The 26,627-nt window shown below is 33.3% G+C and overlaps 3 protein-coding genes across 4 annotated transcripts; 1 reads left to right on the forward strand and 2 right to left on the reverse strand.

Annotated features, from left to right (window-relative positions):
• Nucleotides 1-677: 677 nt before the first annotated feature.
• On the reverse strand, nucleotides 678-2,948 carry LOC133695624 (NADH dehydrogenase [ubiquinone] 1 alpha subcomplex subunit 8-B). Of its 2 annotated transcripts, none has more exons than XM_062117536.1 (3): nucleotides 2,817-2,948; nucleotides 2,499-2,702; nucleotides 678-995 (listed from the first exon to the last, which is right to left on the reverse strand). In XM_062117536.1, the coding sequence occupies exons 2-3, from the start codon at nucleotides 2,687-2,689 to the stop codon at nucleotides 863-865; spliced, it is 324 nt and encodes a 107-aa protein (XP_061973520.1). In that variant the 5' UTR covers nucleotides 2,690-2,702; nucleotides 2,817-2,948; the 3' UTR covers nucleotides 678-862. The 2 variants fall into 2 exon arrangements, with proteins under 2 accessions (XP_061973520.1, XP_061973519.1); XM_062117535.1 differs by having other exon boundaries at nucleotides 2,802-2,930.
• On the forward strand, nucleotides 2,921-4,289 carry LOC133695625 (uncharacterized). The gene is made up of 2 exons (XM_062117537.1): nucleotides 2,921-3,052; nucleotides 3,840-4,289. The coding sequence occupies exon 2, from the start codon at nucleotides 3,847-3,849 to the stop codon at nucleotides 4,021-4,023; it is 177 nt and encodes a 58-aa protein (XP_061973521.1). The 5' UTR covers nucleotides 2,921-3,052; nucleotides 3,840-3,846; the 3' UTR covers nucleotides 4,024-4,289.
• A 15,505-nt stretch (nucleotides 4,290-19,794) lies between these two features.
• On the reverse strand, nucleotides 19,795-24,365 carry LOC133696278 (G-type lectin S-receptor-like serine/threonine-protein kinase At4g27290). The gene is made up of 7 exons (XM_062118429.1): nucleotides 22,882-24,365; nucleotides 22,095-22,247; nucleotides 21,691-21,836; nucleotides 21,204-21,414; nucleotides 20,714-20,951; nucleotides 20,486-20,636; nucleotides 19,795-20,268 (listed from the first exon to the last, which is right to left on the reverse strand). Exons 1-7 carry the CDS (start codon nucleotides 24,155-24,157, stop codon nucleotides 19,963-19,965), a joined length of 2,481 nt encoding a protein of 826 aa, XP_061974413.1. The 5' UTR covers nucleotides 24,158-24,365; the 3' UTR covers nucleotides 19,795-19,962.
• Nucleotides 24,366-26,627: the final 2,262 nt, after the last annotated feature.

Here is a 26,627-nt window from a genome sequence, read left to right on the forward strand (position 1 = left end):
TTATTTTATTTTCTGCTTCAGTTTAGTTTTGTGAATTTTTAACTAAATAGCTGGTTGTTTCATGGTTTTACCCTTTATACTATTTTTTTTAAACTGTAGTTAAATTATAATAATTTAATAAAAAGTTTGGGACTTTCAATTTTCCAACCCCCAATTTTCCTCTCTTTTCTTTCTCTTCTTTAGCTCCTAATTTTTTGCTCTTCACTTCTTCCCTCTTGCCTCTCTCTTTTGTCCCCATCAATAAAAAAACTGGAGAGACGGAACAGAAAGCATTCTGGGAACTTGCGAAATAAAGGGAGATGACCTTTACTCAATAGTGCTCTTTCCAGGAAATAGGAACGCGCCTTTCAAAATATGTGGAATTTGTGGCTTAGGTTAAAAATCTTTACAAGCAACTAAGGAAATTTTGTACTCGCTATGAATGTATTAATGCCTGCATTCCTTCAGAGGCCAGCAAACCTGGCAACAATATGCAGCAGGAGAGCCTTTCAAAATCCCATCCCTAATTTCAGGCTATTTTTTTTAAAAAAGCAAAGTTAGACCGCAATGACAAACAAAGCCTAATGTTATGCCGCACCAAACCTAGTTTCTTCATGAATATTTATCAAACACAATATTTCAAGCAGGCTGCAGATCTATCAGAATCCAAAAGCAAATATGGTCATCGGCAAACATCCTTAAGCACGGGAAAACATCCTATCCTTTCTTTTGAATGCAATCTGAAAGTACAATCTGAGCGTACCAGAAGTGAGACAATATTGGCACAAGAAAAAGAAAATTTTTAGCACCAGCAGTATTTGCTCATCACAAACTGTTTTGTGACCTAAATTATTGTGAGCTGATTACTAGTTCCGTTTGCCAATCATTCCAAAGGGCAAGCTTTCTCAAATGCTTGTTGCTCTTTGCGACACAAATCAAATTCATTTGTATAGTAATACATGCAACCAACGTAAGCATCCATCTCGTTTGTGCACTTCTGGTGAAGATCTTTCAACCTGCAGTGGCAAACATCTCAAAATTTAGATTATACAACCAAGCATGCCAAAGTGTGAAATGGTGAGCATGTGCTGGTGGGTTGGTTTGATGCTGGATAGAGTCCTTTATAAGTAACTGATATACTGTTCATTAAATATCATTTTATAATAAATTAGGCAATTTTACCTGTGGGATATAAAGAAGTCATACAGCCTATCAGAAAAATGAAAACTAAAAATAAAGTTTGTGGTACAGCTTGTTCACAGTATCGCACACGGGAAGAAAATGACATTCTGACCATCTACCAGGTTACAAATAGATCAAGTTCAATCATTGATGAGACATTCAGGTATGATAATTTATTCAACAAGCAGAACTCACCTAATTTTGTACATGCATGCTATAAATCTAAGTGTGGAAATGCCAATGCATGCAATTTTTAATCCTTCTACATTACAATCAATTTGTCTGAATCTATAATATCTGCAATACCCCGATTGCTAAGATAACAGAAACAAAATAAGAGTCAATGGATGGAAAAATGAATGCAATGGATTCACTCAGTCCCTGATTGCACTAAAGGATTGTTAAAGGTGACTGGATCTCTGTTGCATGAAACCATTTAAAGCATGAGCTTGAACTACTTTTTTTTTTAATCAAGACTCTATACTCTTATGAATAATTGCTTGGATTATGACCCAGAAATGCAATCAATGTTAACAAGGTTTAGATTCTTGACTATCTACATCCCCAAGGTGGACAAATAATACATTATTTCAAATCTCTTTCTCAAGCAAACATGAATTAATAACGATAGTGGGGTAGTAGCAATACCATGCATCTAGTTGCAGCCACTCAATGCATCAGAAAGCTAACTACATGCATCAATCAGCTGCTTTTGCCTAACTTTAAATAGCAAACATAAATACCGGCGTAAAAAATAATCCAATTTTAGCTCCACAATGAATTCAGAAACAATAAACACTACATCAACCAATCATTCTAGCTTGATGCCTAAACCATATCAGCAACTGTAAGAACTTCATATCTAGCAAAACCAATCATACCCATAAGGTTACATAAATTGATTCCTCAACTTTGAAACACAAAATGTAACCTTCATCAATATAAGAGCCAAAAAAAAAAGAAAAAAGAAAAAAAACAGGGAGACGATGCAAGTTCCTTAGTTCCCATTAATTAAAAGCTCTATCAACCTCATGGAAGTAGACATTCCGACCTAAATGCAAAAAACACGAAAAATCAGAGACCCGACCTTGCTTTCCAGCTCAATCCCACCACATTTCAACAGCCAAACAGACCCAAAATAAAATAACCAAAACCCAATATTTCATTCACCTTCATATCCCAAACGCCCCAAAACCCTTAATACCAGTACATAAATTACAATTAAACGTCATTAATTAACACAACAAATAATGAATTAATAATCATCAGCAACAGTATCACAAGAAAAATACTAGATAAAAAAGGTTCAAGACAAAATTGTAAAGATTTGCACTTACAATCCAAGGACACAGCGAGTGACTTGCTGGCCTTTATCGAGGCATTTCTCCGGGTTTGGATCCTTCTTCTTGCACTTAAGAAATTCCACGTTCTCCGGAAAGCATCTTGTCGTTATATGCTTCGATGAAGCCGTTAACACCGCTGATGTCGGGATCGGGTTCCCCGTCGCATCCACAGCACTCGCTGCCATCTTCAACAATAATCTACAAAAGTAGCAAAGTTCAAAACTTTTCTATCAATTCCCACATTTTCTCAGTAACCAAATATAACATTAAGGAATTAACAATAATTTTTTTTTGTACTTTTGTTTCCTTTACCACTTCGTTGCTACTGGGAAACAGGAGAGAGAGAGGGGATTGTGAAGGTAAAGTAATGCTAATGGCTAACATGAGTGGTAAGGTCATTTTAGGTAATACACATTAATGGTGGAGGGCATTTATGTAATTGAATCAAACCACGTGTGGTTTATTTCAATTTTCGAAGGGTTTTGTGTTTTCAGCTTCTGCTTTTCGTCGACCGACAATTTGTTGACGGCTGCAAAGAAGAGTACCAAGTGAGCTTCTTCTTCTTCTTCTTCTTTGCTTCATTATGATGTATTAATCTGCAGTTCTTTTCTTGGGGTTTCTGTAAAATATTTATTCATAGTGAGATTTGCTTAGTTTGGCCACTATGAGTTAGGGTTTTGTTTTGTTTTTTTTTATGGAAAGGGAAAGAATAATGAGAGAATTAATCATGGTTTTGAGTCGGAAGGAGTGGAAAGTAAAGAAAGATGCTTTAATGAGGTTGAAGTTTCGTGTTTATTTTGTCCGGTTCATGACATCAAGTTTGTTTAAAAGGTGTTTGATAAAATGTCTAAGTGAGACTTCCATATTGTAAATGTGGTATGCTGTTAGGGTGCAATGATTCCATCTTCTTCTAGTTTACTGGTGCTGTGCTGTATAGGTTTTATAGTTCATTAGGTAATGCTAATTGTGATGGATTTTGAATTCCAGTTATTAGATATGCATACACCCATAATAAAAAATAAATTATAAGAATTAGGAGTCATTAAGTAGTTATATTTTGGTCATGTAGGATTCTAGGAAAGATAATTTGAAGAAGCTCCTATCGTTGAACATTTTTATTGAAGTGACTGCTCTGAAGGACATGAATGCGCATAGCTATGGTTGGAACTGCAAGTTTGCCCTTTGCTTTCAGTGATGACCTGCAGATGTATATCTGTGGATATATGAATAATATTCATTGCTTATTGTTTTTAAAGCAACATGTCTGTCAGTTTCTTTAGAAGAATATGTTTTCATACTCTTTGGTGACTTTCTGATGTACACACACATATATAGTTAAGCAATGGGTGACAAAAAGAAGAAGACTTTCATGTTCATCCGCCTTGTTTCTGCTGCTGGAACTGGATTCTTCTATGTCAAGAGGAAGAGTGCCAAGAAAGCCTTGGAGAAGCTCGAGTTTCGCAAATACGACCCTCGAGTAAATCGCCATGTTCTTTTTACAGAGGCAAAAATGAAATGAGAGGGAAAGGCAATGCAAAAGGTTTATCTTTTCTTATCTACTTTTCTGGATGAGTATCTTGTGACTGTTACCATGGATCATTTCATAGTTTAGTGGAGCTGAATAATTACTCTTGTATTATTGGTTCAATTTGTGTTCCTTGTTACTCCTTCTAGCCACCAGAGATTTCTTAACAGACATGGGACGCCCTGGTTAGGCTTTTTTGTAGGATGCTCTAGAGCGTGAACATTAACTGAATTTGTGATATCGTGATGATGTTTGTGATCTCTCGTGTCTTGGGGCTTCCAACTTTCTCAACAAACGCATTCAAATTCCTAAAATTCATGTTCATTTCAAGTCTTAAAACTGAACAGTAGTGTTGCCTTGCATTAAGTTTTACCAACAAGGAGTTCGTAGATGACCCGCCTGGATCATGTGGTTAGAAGCCAACTGGTTAGGTTGTAATTTGCACTCATTGGACTATCATTTATTGCAATTATGGACTGTAATTTTTACACTCCCATCATTTAGGTTTTGTTTAAAAATACAGTGCAAACCGTGTTTCATAAAATTTTAAATTTTTTTGATTTAATTTTTTTTTAATATTTTCATATTACATTGATATATTGATGTCAAAAATAATTTTTTTAAATAAAAAATATTATTTGAATACATTTCTAAATAATATTTTAAATAAAAAACAACCACTAGTAAATTCTGTTATTTCTGCATTGGAAGCCATTTTGTTATTGACGGAATGTCAATAGGCCTGTTGAAAGAAGGTGATTGATTTCATTTTCTAATGTCAAAATTGAGGTCAAGGGCCATCTTTGTCATGTTTTTCTTATTAGACAATTTTGATTTCTATAGCCACCACGGACGGTGGTGGTTTTTGGTTTTTGCAGCTGTCATGGATGACTGAATCTAATCACTTGGAAGTTGGAACCAGTCCATTCTTGAAAATTGCCACCTTTCATAGCAGTTCCTTTGGGTTGGCGTTGTGAAGTATTAACTGTATAATCAATTATGACTACAATAATTTTTGGCTTTGCCCCATGGCCGGCAATCGGTGCCGGCGATAATTGTCACAGTGGTTAACTGTATGACTGGCCGAGAATTTTTTTTTTTTGAACGTTGTTAAAAATACATATCTAGGTTTGGGGGAATTTTTGATAGTCAGCGACACCTTGAAACATTTTGTCCAGCTTATGATTCATATTACGTTCTAACATGACTTAATAGATTCTGTGGGTTAAAAAATAATTTGAATGTCTAGTGAAAACATGGTTTGTGTTTAAATACAAATTTCAAGATTATATATTTTTTTTATATAGATATTAAGACAATGATATATTAGACGCCAAACTTGTGATTTGGATAATTGATTCATTGGATTTTATATATTTATAAATTATTTTTTATTTAATTATATGATAACAAAAATAATCGCTTGTAAAATTAAGTATCAATTTAATGTCAGAGAGTTTGTTCAACATCGTGATAGCTTTATAGAAAGCAAATTGAAATAAATTATATAACTTAATTTAACTTGCCAAACATGTAACCAAGGTCTTGGATTCCATTGAGTTTAATAAAATAAAAATAGACACTCATAAAATTAAGCAACCAACCCGATGTCGTTATGTTTGTTTGAGAAATAACCTATAAAAATTAAATTGAAAAAAATTATGAAACTCAATTCTTAATTAATCAAAGTTAATCCATCAAATATGTGATCTAGGTAATGAACTCCATCAAGAATGGATTTTACTAAGTTTAACAACTTTATTTTTTTGTTTAATTATTGATAAAAAAATCTTCTTGTAAAATTGAGCACTAAAAAATATCAGAGCATTTGTTTGAGATAATAATAAACCTATAAAAAAGCAAACCATAACAAATTATATAACCTAATTCAAAATCAACAAAATATTATAAGATGAAATTAAAAAAAAATAATAAGAAAAACCAATAGATATTCAATATTGAAGAATAAAACAGAAAAAAAATCAATTAAAAAAAAACCTCTTACAACTCTAAAAAAAACTAGGATAGCAAGCCAAGGGCATGTCTCTATGTCCAAGCCTCTTATTTATTCTTTAATATTTTCAAGGGGTGGATAAAATATCGTCCGCTCTTAAAAAAAAATACAGCAGGTGATGCGTTACCTACTTTTCCAAATTCTAGCCACAAGTAGCAAGAAAGTCAAACAACTGATTTTAAAGGATAAAAAACCCATCTTTCAACAATTATTTTGGTTGAAAACACTTAAAAAACATCATTAGAACCTCAATAAACCTGATTTGGTTTAAATATAGGATTTAATAAGTTTAAAAATATAAAATCAACCTGAATAAAAAAAATATTATCGAGTCTCATCTACTTTTTTCAAAAAGATAAATAAGAAAAACCTAAATATAACTCCTCTCATCAAATAAAATGTGTTGACGTCAAGAATGATAAATTTCATCATTTAAAAGTAGCTATTTGTGAACTTTCTCTTTTTTTTTTTATCATTTTTTAATGACTCCCTCTCATATCCTAAACTTGGGAACTAAATGTAAGAACAATAATTTGGACCAAACTGTTTAATTGAAAACCTAAACGGAACAAAAATGATTTTTTTAACAAAATCCCAAGGCAAAAAAACAACCCAAAAGGCACTAACACCTTTTTATATATTAAAAAAGGCCTCCTTTTCAATTTTGATCTCATTATTTTCATTCTTTCTCAAAACAATAAATTCATATTCTTTCTTGTGAAATTAAGTAACAATTCAATGTTAGGACACTTATCTGAGAAAACCACATAAAAAATAAATTAAAACAAATTATCAATTCAAAATCCCAACTAACATAACATTGAAGGATCAAATTGAAAAGAAAAAAAATCAATAAATGAAGGGAAAAAGAGAAAAAGGACTAGAGTTGACACCATATTTGTTTTAAAAACAAAGGCCTGCTATTTTTTTTTGTTTTAATTTTGTCTCTCTTATTTTTTTTTAGTAAACAACAAAATTGAATTTGTTTTCATGAAATTGAACAACAACCCAATATTAAAATGTTTTTCTGAAATCACGATAACAACATAAAAAATAAATCAAAATAAATTACCAATCTTAAATCCTAATAAACACAACATTAAAAAATGGCATTGAAAAGAAAAGAAAAACAATAACAGTAAAAAAGACAAAAAAAGAAGAGTAAAACCTTGTTGCAATTCACGGTAGATCACCTCGCAATCCATGGTGAAAGTAAAGGATCTTGTTAATTAGCTAGCAATATAATTTACTTAGTAAATTTCTTATCCTGCTGGATGGCAAACTTTACAAAATTTATATATACGAGAGTGATATTTAATTCACTATTAGAATTATTAGAAATACTGATAGAATTTTTTATCGGTATTTATAATCTTATTCTGTCAATAATAAATTTATCGTCCAACTTACAGATAGAAATACTTCGTCAATTATAAAATTACCTATGAATTTATTGATGGGAAAAACGCATAAAAAAGTGCTTGCTTCATTTTGTCAGTATTTCCCTCTGGAATTTTGCCATATAACCAATAAAAATACCACATGCAATTCTGTCAGTGATAAAACAGTGGCACAATAGCATTTGCAGTAATTTTTTTCAACTCTCTGGAATATACTAACATCGATCTTACTCTGTCAGTAATACCGTCAGTAATTACTTAAAAATATTTTTTAAAAATCTATTTAATAGAAGTAGAAAATAATTAAATTAATATAAATCAATACTCCATAATACTCAGGTATTGGGTTTCTTGGAAAAAAGAAGAAGAAAATCAACTCAAACAAATTTGCAACAAATAAATAAATCAACTAAAAATAATTTCCACCTAACCTAGAAAACCTATTTCAGAACCCATAATCTAGCAACAAATAAAATAATTTGATTAAAATTGAACAATAAAATTGAAAAACAAATCCAACTAAAATCCAACTAAAATCCAACAAAATTGATCTCATATGAAAACAAAATCCTACAACAACATTCATACAATTATTAAGAATAAAAAAATTAAAAATAAATAAAAAAACAAATATAATGAAAAAAACATAAAAAAAGAGAAGAGAAAAGAAGAATCTTACCTTAATGTAATTGTGAGTGAAGCTGAGAAGAGAAGAAAAAACAAATTCATAAAGTATGTTAATTAAAAAAAATTAAAAAGAGAAAAGAAGAAGAGAAGAAAAGACATACTGGCGTGTGGAGAAAAAAAAGGAAGTAGTTGAGGAGAGAAGAGAAAGAAAGAAAGGGACGTTAATATTTTTTACACAAGAAGAAGAAGAAGGAGAAGAAGAAGAATAAGAGGCGCATCTGTTATGAAATGAGGGATTCTAGTTTTTTTATCAGGGCATTTTACCGACAAATAATTAAATATTAATATTTTTAACCATTCCATCGGTGATTCCATCTATAATAATTTAAAATTTCAATTTAATAAAAAAATTTCAGAAACCCCTCAAATATCATCGATGACTTTTCAATCCGTCGGTGATTTTGTCTGTAAAGAAAAATAATTAACAATGCAATTGAGAACTGAACAGTTCTAAAGCTCTTTGAAAAATACCTAATATGCTTGGGTTCAACCATGAGTTGAACCCAAGTCTTTATGGGTATGGCGAGTTGCCAGACCCAATATATTTGAGTTCAGCCTTAAGCTGAACCCAAGTCACATGGATCTTACAAGTATCCATACCCAATATTCTTGGGCTCATCTATGAGCTGAGCCCAAGGCACCGTGGGTATAGAAAAATATCAGACCCAATATACTTGGGTTCAATTATGAGCTGCGCTTAAGGCACCATGTGTCTGTTAAACTATCAGAGTCATCTTCCCTAGGTTTGGCTGTGCATCAAACCTAATTAGTCTTAGAGATCTATGTTATGATCATAGGATTCTATCTTAATATTATTGACATGACTTATTCATGTCGGGAATAATCATTTCCCTACACCTGTAGTTGTATAAAAGGTCTTCCCCACCTTATAGATCATTAATAATATTGACATGACTTATTCATGTCAGAAATAATCATTTCCCTACACCTGTAGTTGTATAAAAAATCTCCCAAAAGCTTACCATATTTCCATATCAATAATGCTCATTAATGATTTGTAAGGAATATTTGTCCCTTATTAATGATATGTAAAAGATCTTTATCTCTCATTAATGCCATCAAGAGAAAATGACTCCCTGGTCCCTTTACTAAAGTGACAAGGTTTAGAGAGTATAAATGCCACCTAGGTAAAATGTTCACTTTTTCTTACTATCTAAGCTTATATATTTTAATCCTTAGAGCATTAGCCACACAACAACAAGAGAAAACACCATTGTTCTTGGAATTGAAAGCTCTATCTTTTATTTATTATCATTCTCACTTAAAGTTATTGACTTTATCATCGGAGGGTTCCAAATCCCATCATGTACTTGGACTTTTTCCATCAATTTTGTACTTTCTAAGCTAAGAAAAAGGAAATACTGATATTAACATTTGACTAAATAATATCCAAATGCTAAATAACCTCATTCCTAAACATATTAGATTTTAAGACATCATCAATTAGCATTGTCTGGCAGAAACTGATCAAAAAGCCATTGATAGTTCTTCCAAAACTGGTTTATAGACAACCTTACTCATCATCTATGGTAGATAATCAAAGCACTTCTGAAGTATGACATGTAATAGGTCTCCCTTCCACAATAGATACTCCTGCCTAGCCATCCCTTCAACAACTTATTAACTAGGTACAATCTTCACCCAAACAGTGTTAGCAAACCAGTGAGTAAAAGAAACTTTACCTAAACAATTTAGTATTGTTTATTTGATATTTTCTCAATCATATTTTCTTTGCCAAACTCTATTCCCTCAGGCAAAAATGTGGAGCACACCAAACGACATACCCAATGTTAAAGATAGACAACATTGTGCAAAAATAAAAATTAGGCAGTTTTCCCTACTTTTTTTAAAATGTGTAACTGCAAACATTGAGGATGATGTTCATATTAAGTGTGGGGGAATTAATGTGATTTAAAATTTCAGTGTTTTTGGATCGATTTTGTTTTTGTTTTTGAGGTGCTTTTGAATGATTGGAATGTTAATGGGAATTAAGTAACTAGATTTGGTAAATACAAACATGTGAGACTTTAAACCTTAAAACTGAAACATTCATATTGGTCTTTATTTTCCTTGCATGTGTGATTTTCTTCCATTGTTATATTTTTCTAGAACTTGCTTAGATTCTTTTCGAAACCACACATATACATGCATGTATGAATATGATTAAGGCCTTATATTGTAAGTGCCATATATAGCCTAGTAGCTCATCTTTGGATTAATTTTCCATTGAAAACCCTTATCAGCTTGTCGTGGGGTGCCACGTCGGGATTTGTGTGTTTTAAGATGTGAGCCTCCTTAGAGGTATGTTGTTGGGAAAGGAAAGTGTTTTGGGTTTAATCATAAAATTATATTTGAGGTTCAGAAGTCATCACCTAATATTAAGGTTATTAGGAAACCTATGGTTTGCGAGAGTCTGAGTAAGATACTGGTTGTGTAAAGGGAAGGCGTATCACCCCTAGTACACCTTACCTAAGGTAAGCTGTATTGTTGTTTTTTGTTTTTCTAAGTCAAGTTTCTATCTGTTGATCTTATTCTAAGGTCTAAGAAAGATCTCTTTTCGTGAGAGAGTCTCTACCTTATTTGGTGAAATCCTAATCATTCTAAAATTCAAATTTTAGCATCGCATTTATTTTGCATTTTGTATCTTTAATATCAGAGGGTCTATTTTATTGTGTAGTTTTACATTTCTAAATATTAAATTCTATATCTAAACCCTAATATAAAATAAACAAAATGATTGGTAAAGGGTTATTGACATTTTGGTCAAATCCTAATGGATAATCATAAACTGGTTACAATATCTAAATTTTTGCCCTTTTTTTTAAAACATGAGAAAGATGCAATTTTTTTAATATGAAAATATGCCTAGAAAACTTTTTAGGATCTGACTGTATGCATGAAAATAAAACATTTTTTTTGAAAGGGGAAATTAATTTAAAAGTTTTGAGATTTTTTTCAATTTTTGATTTTTTTAAGAAATATTTCGGAGAAAATCGAGTATTTTAATACCGGATCTGCATCTTACAATGTAAACATACAACCCAATATTATGTAAAATTAGTAGAAAAACATGCGAGAAAATCAGAAATATTTTGAAATGATCCTTAAAATTGTTTTGGGAATTTTTTGTTTTTAATATATATATATATTGGGTTTGGCCTAACTCAATTAACTAGCCTAACCTAGCCGGGTCTGGTTGAGCCGAAATCGACCCAACTGATTCAAACTGCAAACTGTTTTGTTTCTTGGGTTTTGGCTGGGATGACAAGGGTCCATCCCAAACTTGAGAGGTTAATTACTCCCCCCTACATGCAGAATGAATTATCATTCTGCATGCAGGATGACAATGGCAGGGGGCGAAGAAGATGGAGGAGAAGAAAGGAGGGGACTACTTGGCGTAAGGAGAGGTCGACTGGTCTGGCTGTTGATCGATGATGGAGTTGTGGGAGGAGACACCATCATTAGTTGCTAAATGAGAGAGTAGGAGAAGAAAGAGAAGGGGAAGCTTGCGGTAGAGGAGATCTTGTTGCTATAGAGGAAGAAAGAGATACAATCAATTAAAAGGGAGACGTGTGGTGGCACTGATAGAGAAATTGGTGGTTGGCGTTGGTTGTGGGAAGGAGAAACCTTAGGTTGGGAGGAAGAAGGAGAATAAGACAGAGGAAAGACAGAAGCTTGCAATGGCTCCTCTTTACATGAGGCGGTAGACTGGTGGTTATGCTAATGAATTGTGGTGTAGATAGTGGTGGTCAAGCTTGTGGTGAGAGTGGTGGTGGCCAAAGGCCACAATGGAGAGAGAAGGAAAAGAGAAACAATGGTAGAAAAAGAAAAAATTAGGGGGGGGGAGCCAATTTGTTGACTTTGGCCTCTGATTTCTCCTCCCTCAAGCCATGAAATTCATATTTATCTATAGAGGGTGGAAAAGGGATGTTTGGTCTCCACTGGTACCAAATCTTGGCCCTTGGTTCGACATGGAAGGATCCCAATCGTTGGCTGGTCGGGTTGACCACTTTAGGCGATGCCATAACCACTGTGGCCTCGATATACTAGAATGGATCAATTGGCGTGTAGTCAGGTGTCAAATGATGGTGTAAGTTTTGTCCAATTGGATGGAGAGATGAAATATAAAACGCCTCAGGAAGGAGGTCACTCGAACAACCTCTTTAAAGAAGAAGATGAACAATCAAGCTTAAAATAGTGCTGTTTTGGTCCTTTTTTGTTTAGTCCTTTGATTTTTGATTTCTTTCAATTACACCCCTGATTGGCTTCAAACGTTTAATTTTGCCCTTGAGGAACTTCAATTTCAGCCTCGAATTACAGCGCCTTTTTTATTTTGGTCCTTAGTCTCGAATTTATGCAATTTAATCTCTAATTGACCATTAAACTTTCAAATCTTTTTAATTTCACCTCAGATTTCAGCCGATTGGGTCTCTAGAGTTCGACGCCTTTTACAAAATGGTCATTGACTGTGAATTTCTTCAATTTAACCCTTAATTGACCCCAAAACTTTAATTTTCTTGCGATTTTACCCTTGATTTCAATCAATTGACTTGGTAAAAATTAAATTTGATCTTCTAAAATTTCAATCTTCTTAATTAAGCTCAAATTGGGCTCCTAAACTTAATTTTTCACCAATTAAACCCCTAATACAATTAATTTGACCCATTTAAAGTATAATTAAGTCCTTGCACCTAATTAAATCCTTCAATTGAACCTAAATTAGTTCTTAAACATAATTAAAATTTAAATTGATCCATGATTAAATCAAATTTGCATATTAAAATCTAATTACGTCTTTAGGCTTAATTTATATGCAAATTCGTCCAATAATTATATAACTTTACCTTGAATTTACATTGTCTCTCCAGTTTTGGGTAAAATGGGGTACAATTACACTACTGATTCTATCCAAAATTACAGCTTGATTTTTTCTATATGAGTAATCCTTTAAGCTTGGTTTTGCTAAATTGCCATTCTTTAATTTATTTCTTTTTATTTTTATTTTAGGATGACAAAGCTGAATTTGAGGAATAACCCAAAAATAGGTTATGACAGAGTTTATGAATTGTTTCTTTGAATTATGAACTTGCACTACAAGCCTTAAACCAAAAGTGTCTTACCTAAGCCGTAGAGCTAACGAGGCATCATTCATGGTTATCAAAGCATATGAATACATGGAATAAGTTTGGGGGTGTCTTAATTTGTGGAGTTGAGGTAGTAGATCAAGTTGTTATGTTGAATTGTTTGAGTTTTTATAAATTTATGTAAGAAAAAAAGAACAACTTGTTCTAAATTTAGTGAAGGGTTGGAGATTTAAAAGGTGAAAGATCGTTCCTTGGTTTGAATAAAAACTGTTCTTTTTAACGATCAATGAAGGAGGTTAATGTGGCTATAATATTTTCACGTTTAAAATGTCTAGATGGAGTGTTTGATATTCTATGTTTTGTTTTGGGTAATTTTGCTCCATTAGTTTCTACAGCTCTAAGCTACCCTACCAACATCTCTAAGCTACCCTACCAAAGATTTTCTACCTTGAACCGAGCCCCATTATAACCCTTATAAAGACCTTATGATTTGTTTCATGCATGGAATTCAAGTGGTGAAGAATGAGAATATTTGCAAGCTTATGGTAGATCATTTCAAGTGGAAAAAATTGAGTGAAACACTAACCTTTTAAACACATGAGAAATGAGTGACTATTTTTGTGAGGTCTACACATTTAGTTACTTTATTTTCAAGTGAAAAAACTTGCTGAGCATTTTTAAATTGTTTAGAGTGTTATTCATGATATGTTATGATGATTTGATAGTTTAATTATTGTTCATTAATGACATTACATTTTTGACATAGGAAAATTAAAATTGAAATTTTGCCTGAGGATGTGCAAAAGCTAAGTGTGGGAGAATTTGATAAGTGCAAAATATACATATGTTTTTATTCCTTTAACACTATGATTTTTAACGTATTTTAAGCTTATCTAAGCTTATTGGAAGTTATTTTTATGAGTGTGGCATGCCTAGAAGACTTTATGAATTAATTGCTAAAAGATAAAAATATCTTCATTTTATGTTTCAGACATTGAAATCAAAGTTAAAGTACACATATCAAGATAAAAATATCTTCATTTGGAAGTTATGTTTCAGACAATAAGCTTATCTAAGCTTATTGTGATAGGTGTTTCACCGAGTTGTAACTTCAGAATGTGAATGTGGGTTGAATCAAAGTTAAAGTACACATATCAAGCTTTTCAGGAAGGTATTAGGGGTAGAAATCTAAGTTCGTTTGGACCTCTAATCAGGTCTGCAAAATCAAGCCCAAATCCTCCTTACAACAAGATTCTCTATTTCACACTACATATTCAAATGGACATATCTTGAGCCTCAAACATTGAAATCATGCGAGTCAAAAGCCTAACATCATTTAAACATCCAGGAATACTAATTTTATGAAGGATTCTAGGTCAGATAAAATCATTTTGAAGGTGAAAATACAGATGCAATTTAAAAGACAAGATTGGTCTCCTGATCTGACGAGGAAACTAATGGTGTCAAGCATACCACCACGACTAAGAGTTTGACATAGAAATGGTAGGCCTTAGTACCTAAGAAAGGTGACGATCAAGCCTCTAACATGTTATGAATGAAATAATATAGATGGGATGGTTAGATATTGCAAGAAACCAAGTTAGAAATAAAGTCTAAGTTGCAGCAGAGTTGGAATTACAACAGAGTTGTGAAAGCAGCAGAGTCCATTTTCAACACAAATTCGTAAGGATTTAACAAACCTTAAGGACCAGATAAAGAAGGAAGGAGTTAAGTAGCATAAGGACTTCTAATTAGCGTAAGAATTCTAAAGAAATTCAGCAGCCAAGGAAGAGAATAAATAGAGTAGAACACATATGAAACAAGGGCTTTGCAACATTCTTTTCTTCTATGCTTTTGTCAATTTTCTAGCAACTATGAACAAATTCCTAATTTTAGTTCAAGAGGAATACACACCATTTCCATTGGCAAGTTGTGAGAAGTAACGTTATCATTATAATTCTTTTAGATTGAAGTATTTATTTTTCCTTATTCAGAATTTTGTTATTGATTGTTATTCAAGCTTATTGAATTGTTTTGAGATGGCTTGTATACTTTCTAATTTCTTTCAATTCGTAATTATTGTTAGGGCTTAGAGTAAGAAGCAAAAGAATTAATTTGATTGCTGCAACTCTCATCTTGATTTACTAGAGAAGAATAAACTAAGTTAAATTGTCAAGCTTTTGAACGCTTGCTTAAAATAAATGCACATACTTTACTCCTAAGAGTATTGTCGAGTGAATGAGAAATGCTTTCAATGTTAAATTCACTTGATGGTAAGAAATTGATTAGAGAGTTTTGTCTAATTAATTTACTCATATTCTCATTGATTTCCCTTAGCTTTAAGAAATATCGAATTTATTTGCTTGACGTGAAAGAAAATTTATTTTACTTTGATGATCAACAGATTTATAGGAATGGATGTATGGATCCTTAAACTGATTTAACAAAATATCAATTTATTATTTTTAGAATTATTGTTTCTTTAATTTTTCATTCAAATCCCCCGTTCTTTTCATTTCAGTATATTGTAGGAAGATTAAACAAAATTTTCTTTGGGTTCGACCTGGTTTTTACGATCATACTACAAATTTATTTTGTTTGTGATAGTTAAATCAGAATTATATTTTGGAGGTTCTGACAACTGACCATTTACCAAAACAAATCTTATATGTTCAATATCCTTGCTACAAATCATGTGACTTTGGCAATGCAAAAAATTTCCCATTAATTATTTTGGAATATTTTTGTAAAATAACTTATTACTGTATTTTAGTTGTAATAGGACAATTTTTGTATAAATAAAAGATTTTAAGATGTAACTTAATTTCACCATTATTTGCCCATAATAATCAACTTTAAACTCATTGAATATTGAACCATTTACTCAATCTCTATTATTATAGGTCTTTCTATCCTCGTCATATTATACTATTTCCTCTCACATATATATATATATATATATATATATTCTATTCATGTTTTCTAAAATTTAACTATGTAAATATAGAAAGTAATGCTTGTTTCAGAGTCAATATCATCATGCATGTAAAAAACTAAATCATATTTCATGCATGGTAAATTTCTATAATATTCTCCAAATAATTTTAATTGAAATGTAAATTCATATGAAAGTTCTTTTTCAAGACCTTAGTACCAAGTTTTTATTCTTCATTGTATAGAAAAGTGGAAGACTTCCCGGAGAAGTGTCTAGCTCTAGGCTAAATTGCTTGCGAAATATGTTTTCAAATGCCCATATGTGAACCGCACTTTGGTGACTAGAGAATGAGAATTTCTTTTTCTAAAAGAAAACATTCCATTGATTGAGTGCTCATTCCTATGTTCGATGATGATCCATATGATTTTTTTATTCAAATATTCATATATATATATATATATATATATTTATTTATCTTCAAGTTTAAAAACCCAAGATAATAAATTAAAATCAATTAAAATACACATTAAAGGTTTAATTAATAACCATAGTATATCCTGGCAAGATCATCAATTTTGAAGATCTAGGAACCTAAACACATTGAAAAGGGGGGAATTATATTCGAGTTCCAGGAGAATGCTCCTACCAAACACTTTTCTCTAGCCCAGCATCTATACTTTGAATTTTGTGCTCTCTCAGGATCCTTGGTGATACGTTTTGTATATGAAGACTTGACTATCCTTGGTGATAGCAAATCCCATATATTATTATTACGATTCAAACACAGTAGATGGTGGATAATCATTTCCTTGGAAGTCTTCGTTCCGAACATCTTTGACTCTTGCATATTTCTCGATTGCTTTCAAAGACTGTTGGACCTCAAAACCAGGGAAAAAATCTGCCCGGAATACACCTGTGCTATGACTGGGGTCCTGACATGGAAGGTTTAGCCGGGTTGATTTCTAATAAATCTTTTTAAAAAACCAAAAACAATATTATTTTTCTCAATTTATTTTATTTTAAATATATCTAATAAGAGTTTTTGATAGAACAAAATTTTAATTCAATTAAAGTACAAAAAAGTCTTCTTCTTTTTTATATAAAGTTATAATTATAATTTAATATTTTTTTTTGTGCTTGAATCACATGAAAGATTGAAACTTTATCATTATTAGGGTGTGTTTTTGTGGTAGATTATGCATTGTGGTCTAACCACAATTTTATTTTGTTTGATAAAGATGAAACCACAGGTTTAATAAAGTGGAATCATAAATTTTTATGGTCTAACCACAAGTTCAACAAAAAGCAACCCATATCTACTTTTTATCATTCTTGGGCATAACCAGAAGACCGTTCAATTACTTATTTACCAAAATATTTAATCTTATCTTCTCCTCTCTATTCTCTTGATAACTAGTGAAACGACTATTCTCAGCATCCACATCTTCATCTCTTCACCGACCCCTTCCCTTTATTTTTTGTTTTATAGCCACAAACAATCGCAAAACCCACAAACCAACTCCAGATCTATACAAACTAACATCTACTACCAAGATCTACAAAAACCACCACCATATCTATTTTCCTTAAGTCCTAAAAGTGTTTTATTACAGAAAAATCTAGGTAAAATTTTATTTTAATATGTCTTCAAATTCTCATATGTGCATGTTTTAAAAAATATCGAATCTAATCAGATATTGTTCATTGTCAAAATTATAACCCTTTTTATTGTTTAAGAACCGTTGATATGCTCTTTATAATTCTAGTAAGTACTCGTGGTTCTAATCTTCTTCTTTCTTAGTTGCATCATTTAAGAGATTCTTAACTTTGCTGCTTCTGATTTTTTCTAGAGTTAATGAACAAAGGTTTAAAGTGTAGCTGCAGTTATTTTGAGTTCGAAAAAAATATAAAAATGAATGAAATGATGTAGAAAGTCGGGATTTGATAAATGATGTAGAGAGGACAGGAAAAAAAAATTACTCACAAAAATTACATTAGCCAGGCTATGGATGCTAAAACATTGGAACCAAACTGAATTGGACAGAAAACGAGTACTGTAGCCAGGTTCTGGATACTATAACATAAGAACCAAACTGGATACACAGTTTAAACATTACAATTTTTAATTGATGTTCTGATTATGATGCTTTCATGTCTTTTTATTTATGATGCATAGTTTAAATATGTTAATGTAGTCTTCTTATGATGTAGAGATTTCATTAACTTAAAAATAGAAGATAAAGCTACAAACATTGTAAACAATCATTTGACCTATTAAAATAATTAATTGATGTTCATATGAAGTATACTAGTGATGTATTATAACTACTATATAATAGCAAATTCATTAAACATAGTCATACTATGTTGTTCTTAACCTTTCCCTGCCATCACCTTCTTTTCATCAATATACTTTGCTAATGATAATGTATATTACATTACAAATACAGACTGTGGTACTACTCATAAAACACAAAACTTCATTACAAGGTTCCTTTTGTTAATGCTCAAAACATAGAGTATTGAAAACTATACATAATTTTATAGATAACATTAAACTATAATTTGTTAACAATACAATGTTCTTATTAATATATAGCATTATCAAAATTAATTGCGTAAACCTATGGTAGAAAATTTATTTAAGCTTAGAACATTTAAGAGTCTAAATTTCAAGATAAGAAATGTTGGACTAAAAAGATGCTACACATATTTTTTGACATTTGTATAAAGGCAATTGAGAAGGAAATGAGACTCAACACCCATTTTGATAAGACTGGTTGGAAATATGTTACCATTATCTTTAAAAAGCAAATTGGCCATGAATTCACTAAAACACAATTGAAAAATAAGTGAGACGGGATAAAAAGGAATGGGAGGATATGAAAAAAATTGATTTTCAAAACAGGAGTGGGTTGGAGTTTAGAGTTGAAAAGTATTTCTACCAGTAAAGAGTGATGAAAATCTAAAATTTAGGTTTGATGTTATTGAATCAATGTCCAAATTTTATTACAATTCTCTAATTTTTCATTTACAGTCCTTCATTTTCATTTGATATAATATTTTCTTTTATTATAGGAAATACATAGAGATAAGAAATTCAAGCATTTCGGTATTGAGCCAGCTCTTTAGGGTAAATATGATATTATGTATAAATATCGTGGCTTCCAGTAATTTTGGCTGGACACCTTCTCAAGGAATGATTTCGAGTGATATTAAGGTGGGTGATGAGAGAAAAAATATATCTAATAAAGATGTTAATCTAGAGGATATATGGTAATGGAGATTCCGAGAAAGAAAATATACCAAACTTTGTTAACGATGTCGGCAACATGGTTGTTGGTGTTAATATTAATGTTAATACCACTAACACATGTAATGCGTGAGTAACTATCTAGTCAATAATTAATAATTAAAACATTAATAATTGAATAAAACAATAGATCCTTATCCAAGATTTTAGAAAACAGTATAGGAGTGAAAATCCAAAAACATTGTGATGAAAACAAGAATCCCAGAAATTCTCTCTTCACTGAAGAAAACATCTTCTAGTTGCTTTCTCTTCAATTTCAACCTTTATTTCTGCAACTAGTAGTGTGTGTTTGTTATTTCAACTCCTCAGCACGCACTAGAACAATCGAGTGCCTTTTATCACTAAAAACAAGTTATTAAATCTCATAGAAATTAAGCATGCATGGTAGATTCATAACCTTATTACAGCAGACACACAGTAGAAGTTTTATGGCAGATTCACAACCATCAAGACCACACAAAACAAAAAACACAAGCACTCTATCTTGCCTCCAGCAATGAAATCGAGCACTCGTTAGCTGAAGGTGGTTTGCACTGGCTTGATGAATAACATGCTTCAATAAGATCCCTTTCAGTGAAAAATCCTGGTTGTTTAGGCTGAGGCAGTTCATCTTCATTACCCAACATCAAAACCACATATGACATGTTTGGCCTATCTTCTGTATTTTCTTGCACACACAATAGCCCCACATGAATCGAACGTAGTACTTCAGATAAATAAGGTGTTTCAACTTTTGATTCCCCAAACAGTTCTAGAGACCTTCCTTGTTTGAACAGTATCCAAGCCTGATAAACAAAAGCCATGCTATTAAGAACACGTTACGTATTTGTGCAAATCCAACATTGACCATTGTGGTCTCAATTATTTTTCATAATTTCTTCAGTTTTTCTTCAAGTATTTGAAGTGTTCAAGTCTCATAAATGCAGACATCTGGTATCTAACAGAAGTACTCGAGAATTTATTGAAATGAAAGAGTCAAACTGACATGGCTTTGGCACTTACATGCCCGATAAGGTTGAGGTGGTGATCTGGGTGACTGAATCCTCTGTTCCTATAGCCACTCACTATCTCTAGCACCAATACACCAAAGCTGAAGACGTCTGATTTTAGCGAGTAGAGTCCATAATTTGCATACTCTGGAGATATGTAACCACTGCATGTATTCATAGAATTTTAGGTCGCATTTGCAAACTAAGAGCATAAAATCCATATGATGAAGAAGACACTTACTACGTTCCAGCCACTTTATTAGTACTGGCTTCAGTTTCATTTTCTCCAAAACTTCTAGCCAGGCCAAAGTCTGAGATTTTTGGATTCATTTCGTAATCCAACAAAATATTGCTGGTTTTCAGATCTCTGTGGATTATTCTTAGTCTCGAATCTTGGTGAAGATAAAGGAGTCCACGAGCAATCCCATTGATGATATTGTACCGCTGACGCCAATCTAGTAGCAAGCTATGAGTTTCATCTGCCCAAGTCAATACATTATGGCTCTTATCAGATTCATAAATGTTTGTGAGAGAACAAGAAAGTACGAGTTACAATTGCATATATGGCAGGATTTGTGAGAAGAAAGTGGAGAAAAGTAATCTCCCCCTACGAAGCCACTTTCCTAAGGGCTTCGAAGGAAGATAAACATCTTATAATTAGATTCTTAATGCAGGGTTTTGGAAAGCTCAGTAGTGCTTAACTTTTTGAAAAGGTTTTGTGAGATTCATACCAAAAATATAGAAGTCCAAGCTTTTGTTAGGCAAAAACTCGTAGACCAACATCTTTTCATCTCTTTCAATGCAGCATCCAAGAAGCCTCACTAGATTCCGATGCTGAAGTTTCACGATATGTTTAACTTCATTTTTGAATTCATCAAGTCCTTGTCTTGAATTCTTAGAGAGCCTCTTCACAGCTATTTCTAGTCCATCTGCAAGGTTTCCCTGCAAATAATGACTCAGCATCGTAAGCAAATCATATGTTGTCTTCTGGAAGTTGAGAATTGCGAAATGGTGTTTCATATGTACTCTTTGTATCTGTTAAGGAACTCTTCCAATCAGTCATTGTTTTATGCTAAAAAAATGGTCGGTCCTGACAGTCCTGTAGTGGAATCGTTTCAAAGAAACTAACACCAAGAACTCCGCTGGGGTCAGGAGTTTGTAAGATGAAATTCAGAGGCCATAGGCCATATTGCATGACTGTTTACAGATAATTATTACCTTATAAACAGGTCCGAAACCTCCTTCTCCTAGTTTATTGGCATCAGAAAAGTTATTTGTTGCAGAAGCCAACTCATCCATATTAAAGAAGGGTAATTCTAGTTCTTCCTTCATATCCTTGTTATTCGATCCGCTTGGCAAATTACCTGTCATTTTTCCTGTTAGTATTACTACTACGAATTGGAAAGGTAAAAAAAAATAGACATGGGATCTCTCACCTCTATTTGTCGTTATACTCAAATTTCTTTTCAAGGCATTAAATATTAATGAAGTCTAGAACAATTTACTGTCCTACCTTGGATTACTCAAATCAAATTTAAATTAAGAGATTAACTAGACTTCTTCTCTGAAAGTCTGGAATGGGGGCGATAGGATTGGTTAGATTTTCATGGTAGAATACGTACGTTTTTTCTGCTGCTGCTTTCTCCAAACATGCAAGAGCAAGACCAAGGCTAGTCCAAGGAACACAAGTCCTGTGGACAACACAGTGCTTACCACGATCCTTTTCTTTGCATTGGATTTCGTATTAACCTTTGCACCATCACCATCACCATTACCTATATCATGGCAGAGAAAAACTAGAGTTAAAAGACAATAAATACGAATTTGTGAATAGTTTTCCTTGGCTATTGGATCTTTCAATCCCAGTTATCTACTCATACATTATAAAACAACACCGCTCTGGGCAGAGAAAAACCAATGCTTCAAGAAGTTAGTTCTTTCTATGAATATCTCAAGTTCTGTCATGCCAAATGATATGTTGTGCAAGAAATCTTGCAAGCATCTACAACACATCATTGAATTTTAGAAATTGTGAGATTTTCAGGATTGATGATGTGATTATCCTTGCAAGTCTCTATATCAATCCTTATACTAGTATAAATATATGTCTTGAGAGTTGTAATCCATGTCCACAAGCAATGCGGTTGTTCAACGAAACCTATGGATAGAAAAAACAGAGAGAGGGGAAGAGGAGACATTGACCAAGTAATCACTCTATCAACTCACATCAACACAAGCATACACAGGCACTCTCAGGCATCGTGTGATATAATGTTTTGACAAGTAGGATATAATATTAGAAAGAAAACTTTCTCATGCATTTAATCGGAAAATCATCTCAAATAATATGACCTTTCTAAAAGTTACTAAAATCCAAGCAATAGATACCGACAGATGATAAATTCATACCTAGTTCTGATGCAGCCATCCGTATAAAAATGGTGTCTTTCTCATCTTGAAACAAAATATCGATCAGATCATTGAACCAAATCAAGCACCCACTTCCTCCATTCCTGATGTCCATGTTTGCATACGCAGTGCAGCTGCAGTTCTTCAAGCACGTGTTCCTGCACTCCTCCAGGCTCATACTCTTGTTAAACCATGATTGCCTTGTCTCTGGCAACTTCACACCTGAGACTTTTCGAAACCCATCTCCTGAACAGTTTAGTGCAGTCTTTCTGATGCAACCACTTGACCAATCTGTTCTCTCCCAGTCTCTTGGAACTTTTGGTACAAATCCATTTAAGCAATCACACACCGGAGAGTTGTTAATTCTACAGATGCCATTTGCACCACATAGTTTATAACGCGCACAATTATTGATGTTTTCTGTTTCGTAAAGAAACCAGCTCTGGGTTTTCTCAATCCACAAAAGTTGTTGGATATCACCATCCTGAGCCAAGACGATCCTCCAATGCATTGAGCTATTAACAAGCTGTTCTCTGTAAAATATCTCCTTCTCATTAAAAACAAATTCATATGTGTATATTGGATTTGGTTTTAATGTAGGCATACCACTGAACCCCAGACCATTCCATGGCCCAGATCGATACTTCACTTTCGAATCTTCCAGCTCTACTAACTCGGGATATCCATAAGGAACAAGGATACCTGTAATGTTACCTCTAGAAGGATCATCTACTGACTTCCATGTTGCCAAGCTCCAGTCCATGCCAGTGACTCTATTCCGTCCTATCTTCATGCCCGGTATTAATGTATTACCTGGATGTTCAAAACTCTGCCACAGGGAGTTTTCCAGGTTATTATCACCCTCCTCTTTCACAACAAGGTTTCCCGAATCCAAAAGCTGTGCAACTGGATTCCTAGCAGGTGTTGATGTGTTGGATGACCAAATGATGCTTCCACTGCGATTGACAAGGACAAGAAGTCCTTGGTTGGTAAGCCTTACAACACCTGATGAATTGTTAAGTGGAGATTCTCTGTTGGCAACCCACACTGCTGTCTGGACTGATATTTTGCCATACCATATCCCCAAGTATCGGTTTTTGGATTTTCCGGGGCTGAAAAATCCTAATTCATAGGTGCCACCAGCCGAGACAATGGTGTCTCCATCTCGAATTGACAGGGTTGTGTTAATGGTGTCAAGAGGGGTGGCTACTTCTACAATCAGAAACAAAGTGAAGCAAAAAAGAAGTACGGAAATGCAATCCCTCAGAAATCGCATGATTCTTTTAAGCAGATCGCTTTGTTGTGTTATAAAATGGCTGGCTTTGCTAGATGTGAAGAATATTGGTCTCAAGAAATTGCCTATTTAACACCACAATCAGTCTACCGCTACAGCAATGTTTCCCTGTTGAGGTAAACGATTTAACACCACAGTCAGTCTAGCGGCACAGCAAGTCAAGCGGACAGCAACGTTCCACTACTGAGGTAAAAGATTTAACACCATAGTCGGTCTAGCGGCACAGCAATGTTTCACTACTGAGGTAAACGCTCTTGTTGATGAAATTCACATGGAAAATTCATAGATAGTCAGCACTACAGGGAACTAAAGTGAGGTTTTTTTACTAGTAGTCTAAAGTATTTTTCAATCTAGCAAAGTTAAAAAAATATTTCTCAGTAAGCATAATCTAAGCAGTACATGCGTGATCTACGGTTTGTCGCAACATATACTCTTGATTTTGCTGTATCAGCAAGTAGTTCATCCAGTACTCGTGGAGTCCACAACACACCACATCTAATGCAATCATCAACTTTGTCTCTTCACTAACAGAAGTGCCAGTGATTGTCATCGTTGCTGTGCGGTGGCCCTTAGGCACCACTAAGTGTATGTACAGCGCTGCATCAATCAATCGATCGATCGATCATTTACTATCGACACTACCGAATACTGAGTTGCCACCACACTGGCTTTTTCTCTGTTTCTCCCGGACATTCTTCTATACATGCTCTATCCATTAAAAAGAAAAGGAAAAAGAAAAGAAAAGACAGAAATATAAAATCGACTCCATGTCTTGACTCTGTTCACTGAGATCTGTACACCCAAGTTACAAGCTGAAGTATATGTAGAATATTTACAAGACTAAAATCTTCTATTTACTAAAAATATTATACATCTGTGAGCTGCATGATTTATGCAGAAGGATCAGGTCAATGATTTCCAACTTGCGCGTAAGAAATTGGAGGTGGTCCCGACCTAATGATTCGATTGTATTCGTTCACAGACAAAAGGGCAATTCGATTGTGAAAAGCATCTCATTTTGGATCATGTAGCAAGCCAAGCATCAAGTACCCTAGTTTCAGAGAGCTGTAGAAAGACAGACTTAAATCAACCCCAACTAAAAACAAACTTCAACACAGCCCTTCTTACCCTAATTACTAGAAAAGGAAAAACCTTAAACAATAAAAATGATGGCAGATCATCCACAACAGATTTAAACATCTATAAATGGAGGACACCACAAAAACAAGATTCACCTCACCTTTAGATTTTCTTTGGCTGTGTGTGCCAACTGAAAAACAGATGGTCAAACAAATTTGAGGAAAACCTAAAAAATGCGTATAGAAGATAACCAGAAGTATGAGGAGCTGTTCAAGAAACTATAAAGAAATCAAGCGATTTATATAGGATCTTTGTTAGAACAATCATAGCATTGAAACTACACTAGTACATGTGACCATGCCAAATCATAGCAAATTAGAGTTCTTTATAAACTGGAGTGTGCCGAATTTGATAGTCTATGGTTAAATGGCCTTCAAGCCCTCAATTTCTGTAACTCTTCTTGCAATTCATGTTCTAGTATAGTAAGTTCTGAAGCAACAATTAGTATTGGCTATTTATCCAACAATAGCGCGCAAAGTTTCAAATTCTCATATTCTATCACGGCTCAAATTAACTTCAATAATTCAAGAACAACAGCATATATGAATCAAGCAACAAAGTTGTGGTGGGGGGAGATTTTTTTGACAGAGTATAGGGATTTAGGGGTTGCTATTGTCTCTGCTATTGTTGCTGCAAGGCCACTGCTCTCTCTGTTAAGTGTTACCTCAAGGATAGGTTGGCTAGAACTAACCAGTAGATCCATATAAAAACGAAGCTAAAAAGAAAAAGAAAAGAAGAGAATTTTGGGACTGACCCTTTTGTGAAACAGTAGAAATTCCACGCTGTATTTAACACTGATCAGAAAACAAAACAGACTCAAAAGCCCCGTAAGCAATCTGAAGTGCGAGGTTCGTCTCCTGATCTGATGAAAAAACTGACAGTGTTGAGTATATATTATAGCTGAGAGTTTGACATAGAAACGGTGGGTCTTGGAACCTAAAAAAGATAAAGATCAAGCCTCCAACATGTCATGAATGAAAGAATACAGGTGGGATGGTCGGATATTGCAAGAAACCAAGTAAAAAAAAAAAGTCTAAGTTGTAGCAGAGTTGGAATTATAATAGAGTTGTGACAACGATAAAGTCCATTTTCAACACAAATTCTGAAGGACTTAATCAACCTTAAAGATCAGATAAAGAAGAATGGAGTTAAGTAGCATAAGGAACTTCTAATTAGCTTAAGAATTCTAAAGAAATTAAGCAGCCAAGGGAGAGAATAAATAGAGCAGAAATCAGTGGAATTCGCCAGAATAACAACAAGAAGTTGTACGAATATTGAGAGTGTTTCAATCAATTGTGCGCGAGCTACCCTC

The sequence above is a fragment of the Populus nigra genome, chromosome 6 (assembly GCF_951802175.1).
Source record: "Populus nigra chromosome 6, ddPopNigr1.1, whole genome shotgun sequence".
Lineage (NCBI taxonomy): Eukaryota > Viridiplantae > Streptophyta > Magnoliopsida > Malpighiales > Salicaceae > Populus > Populus nigra.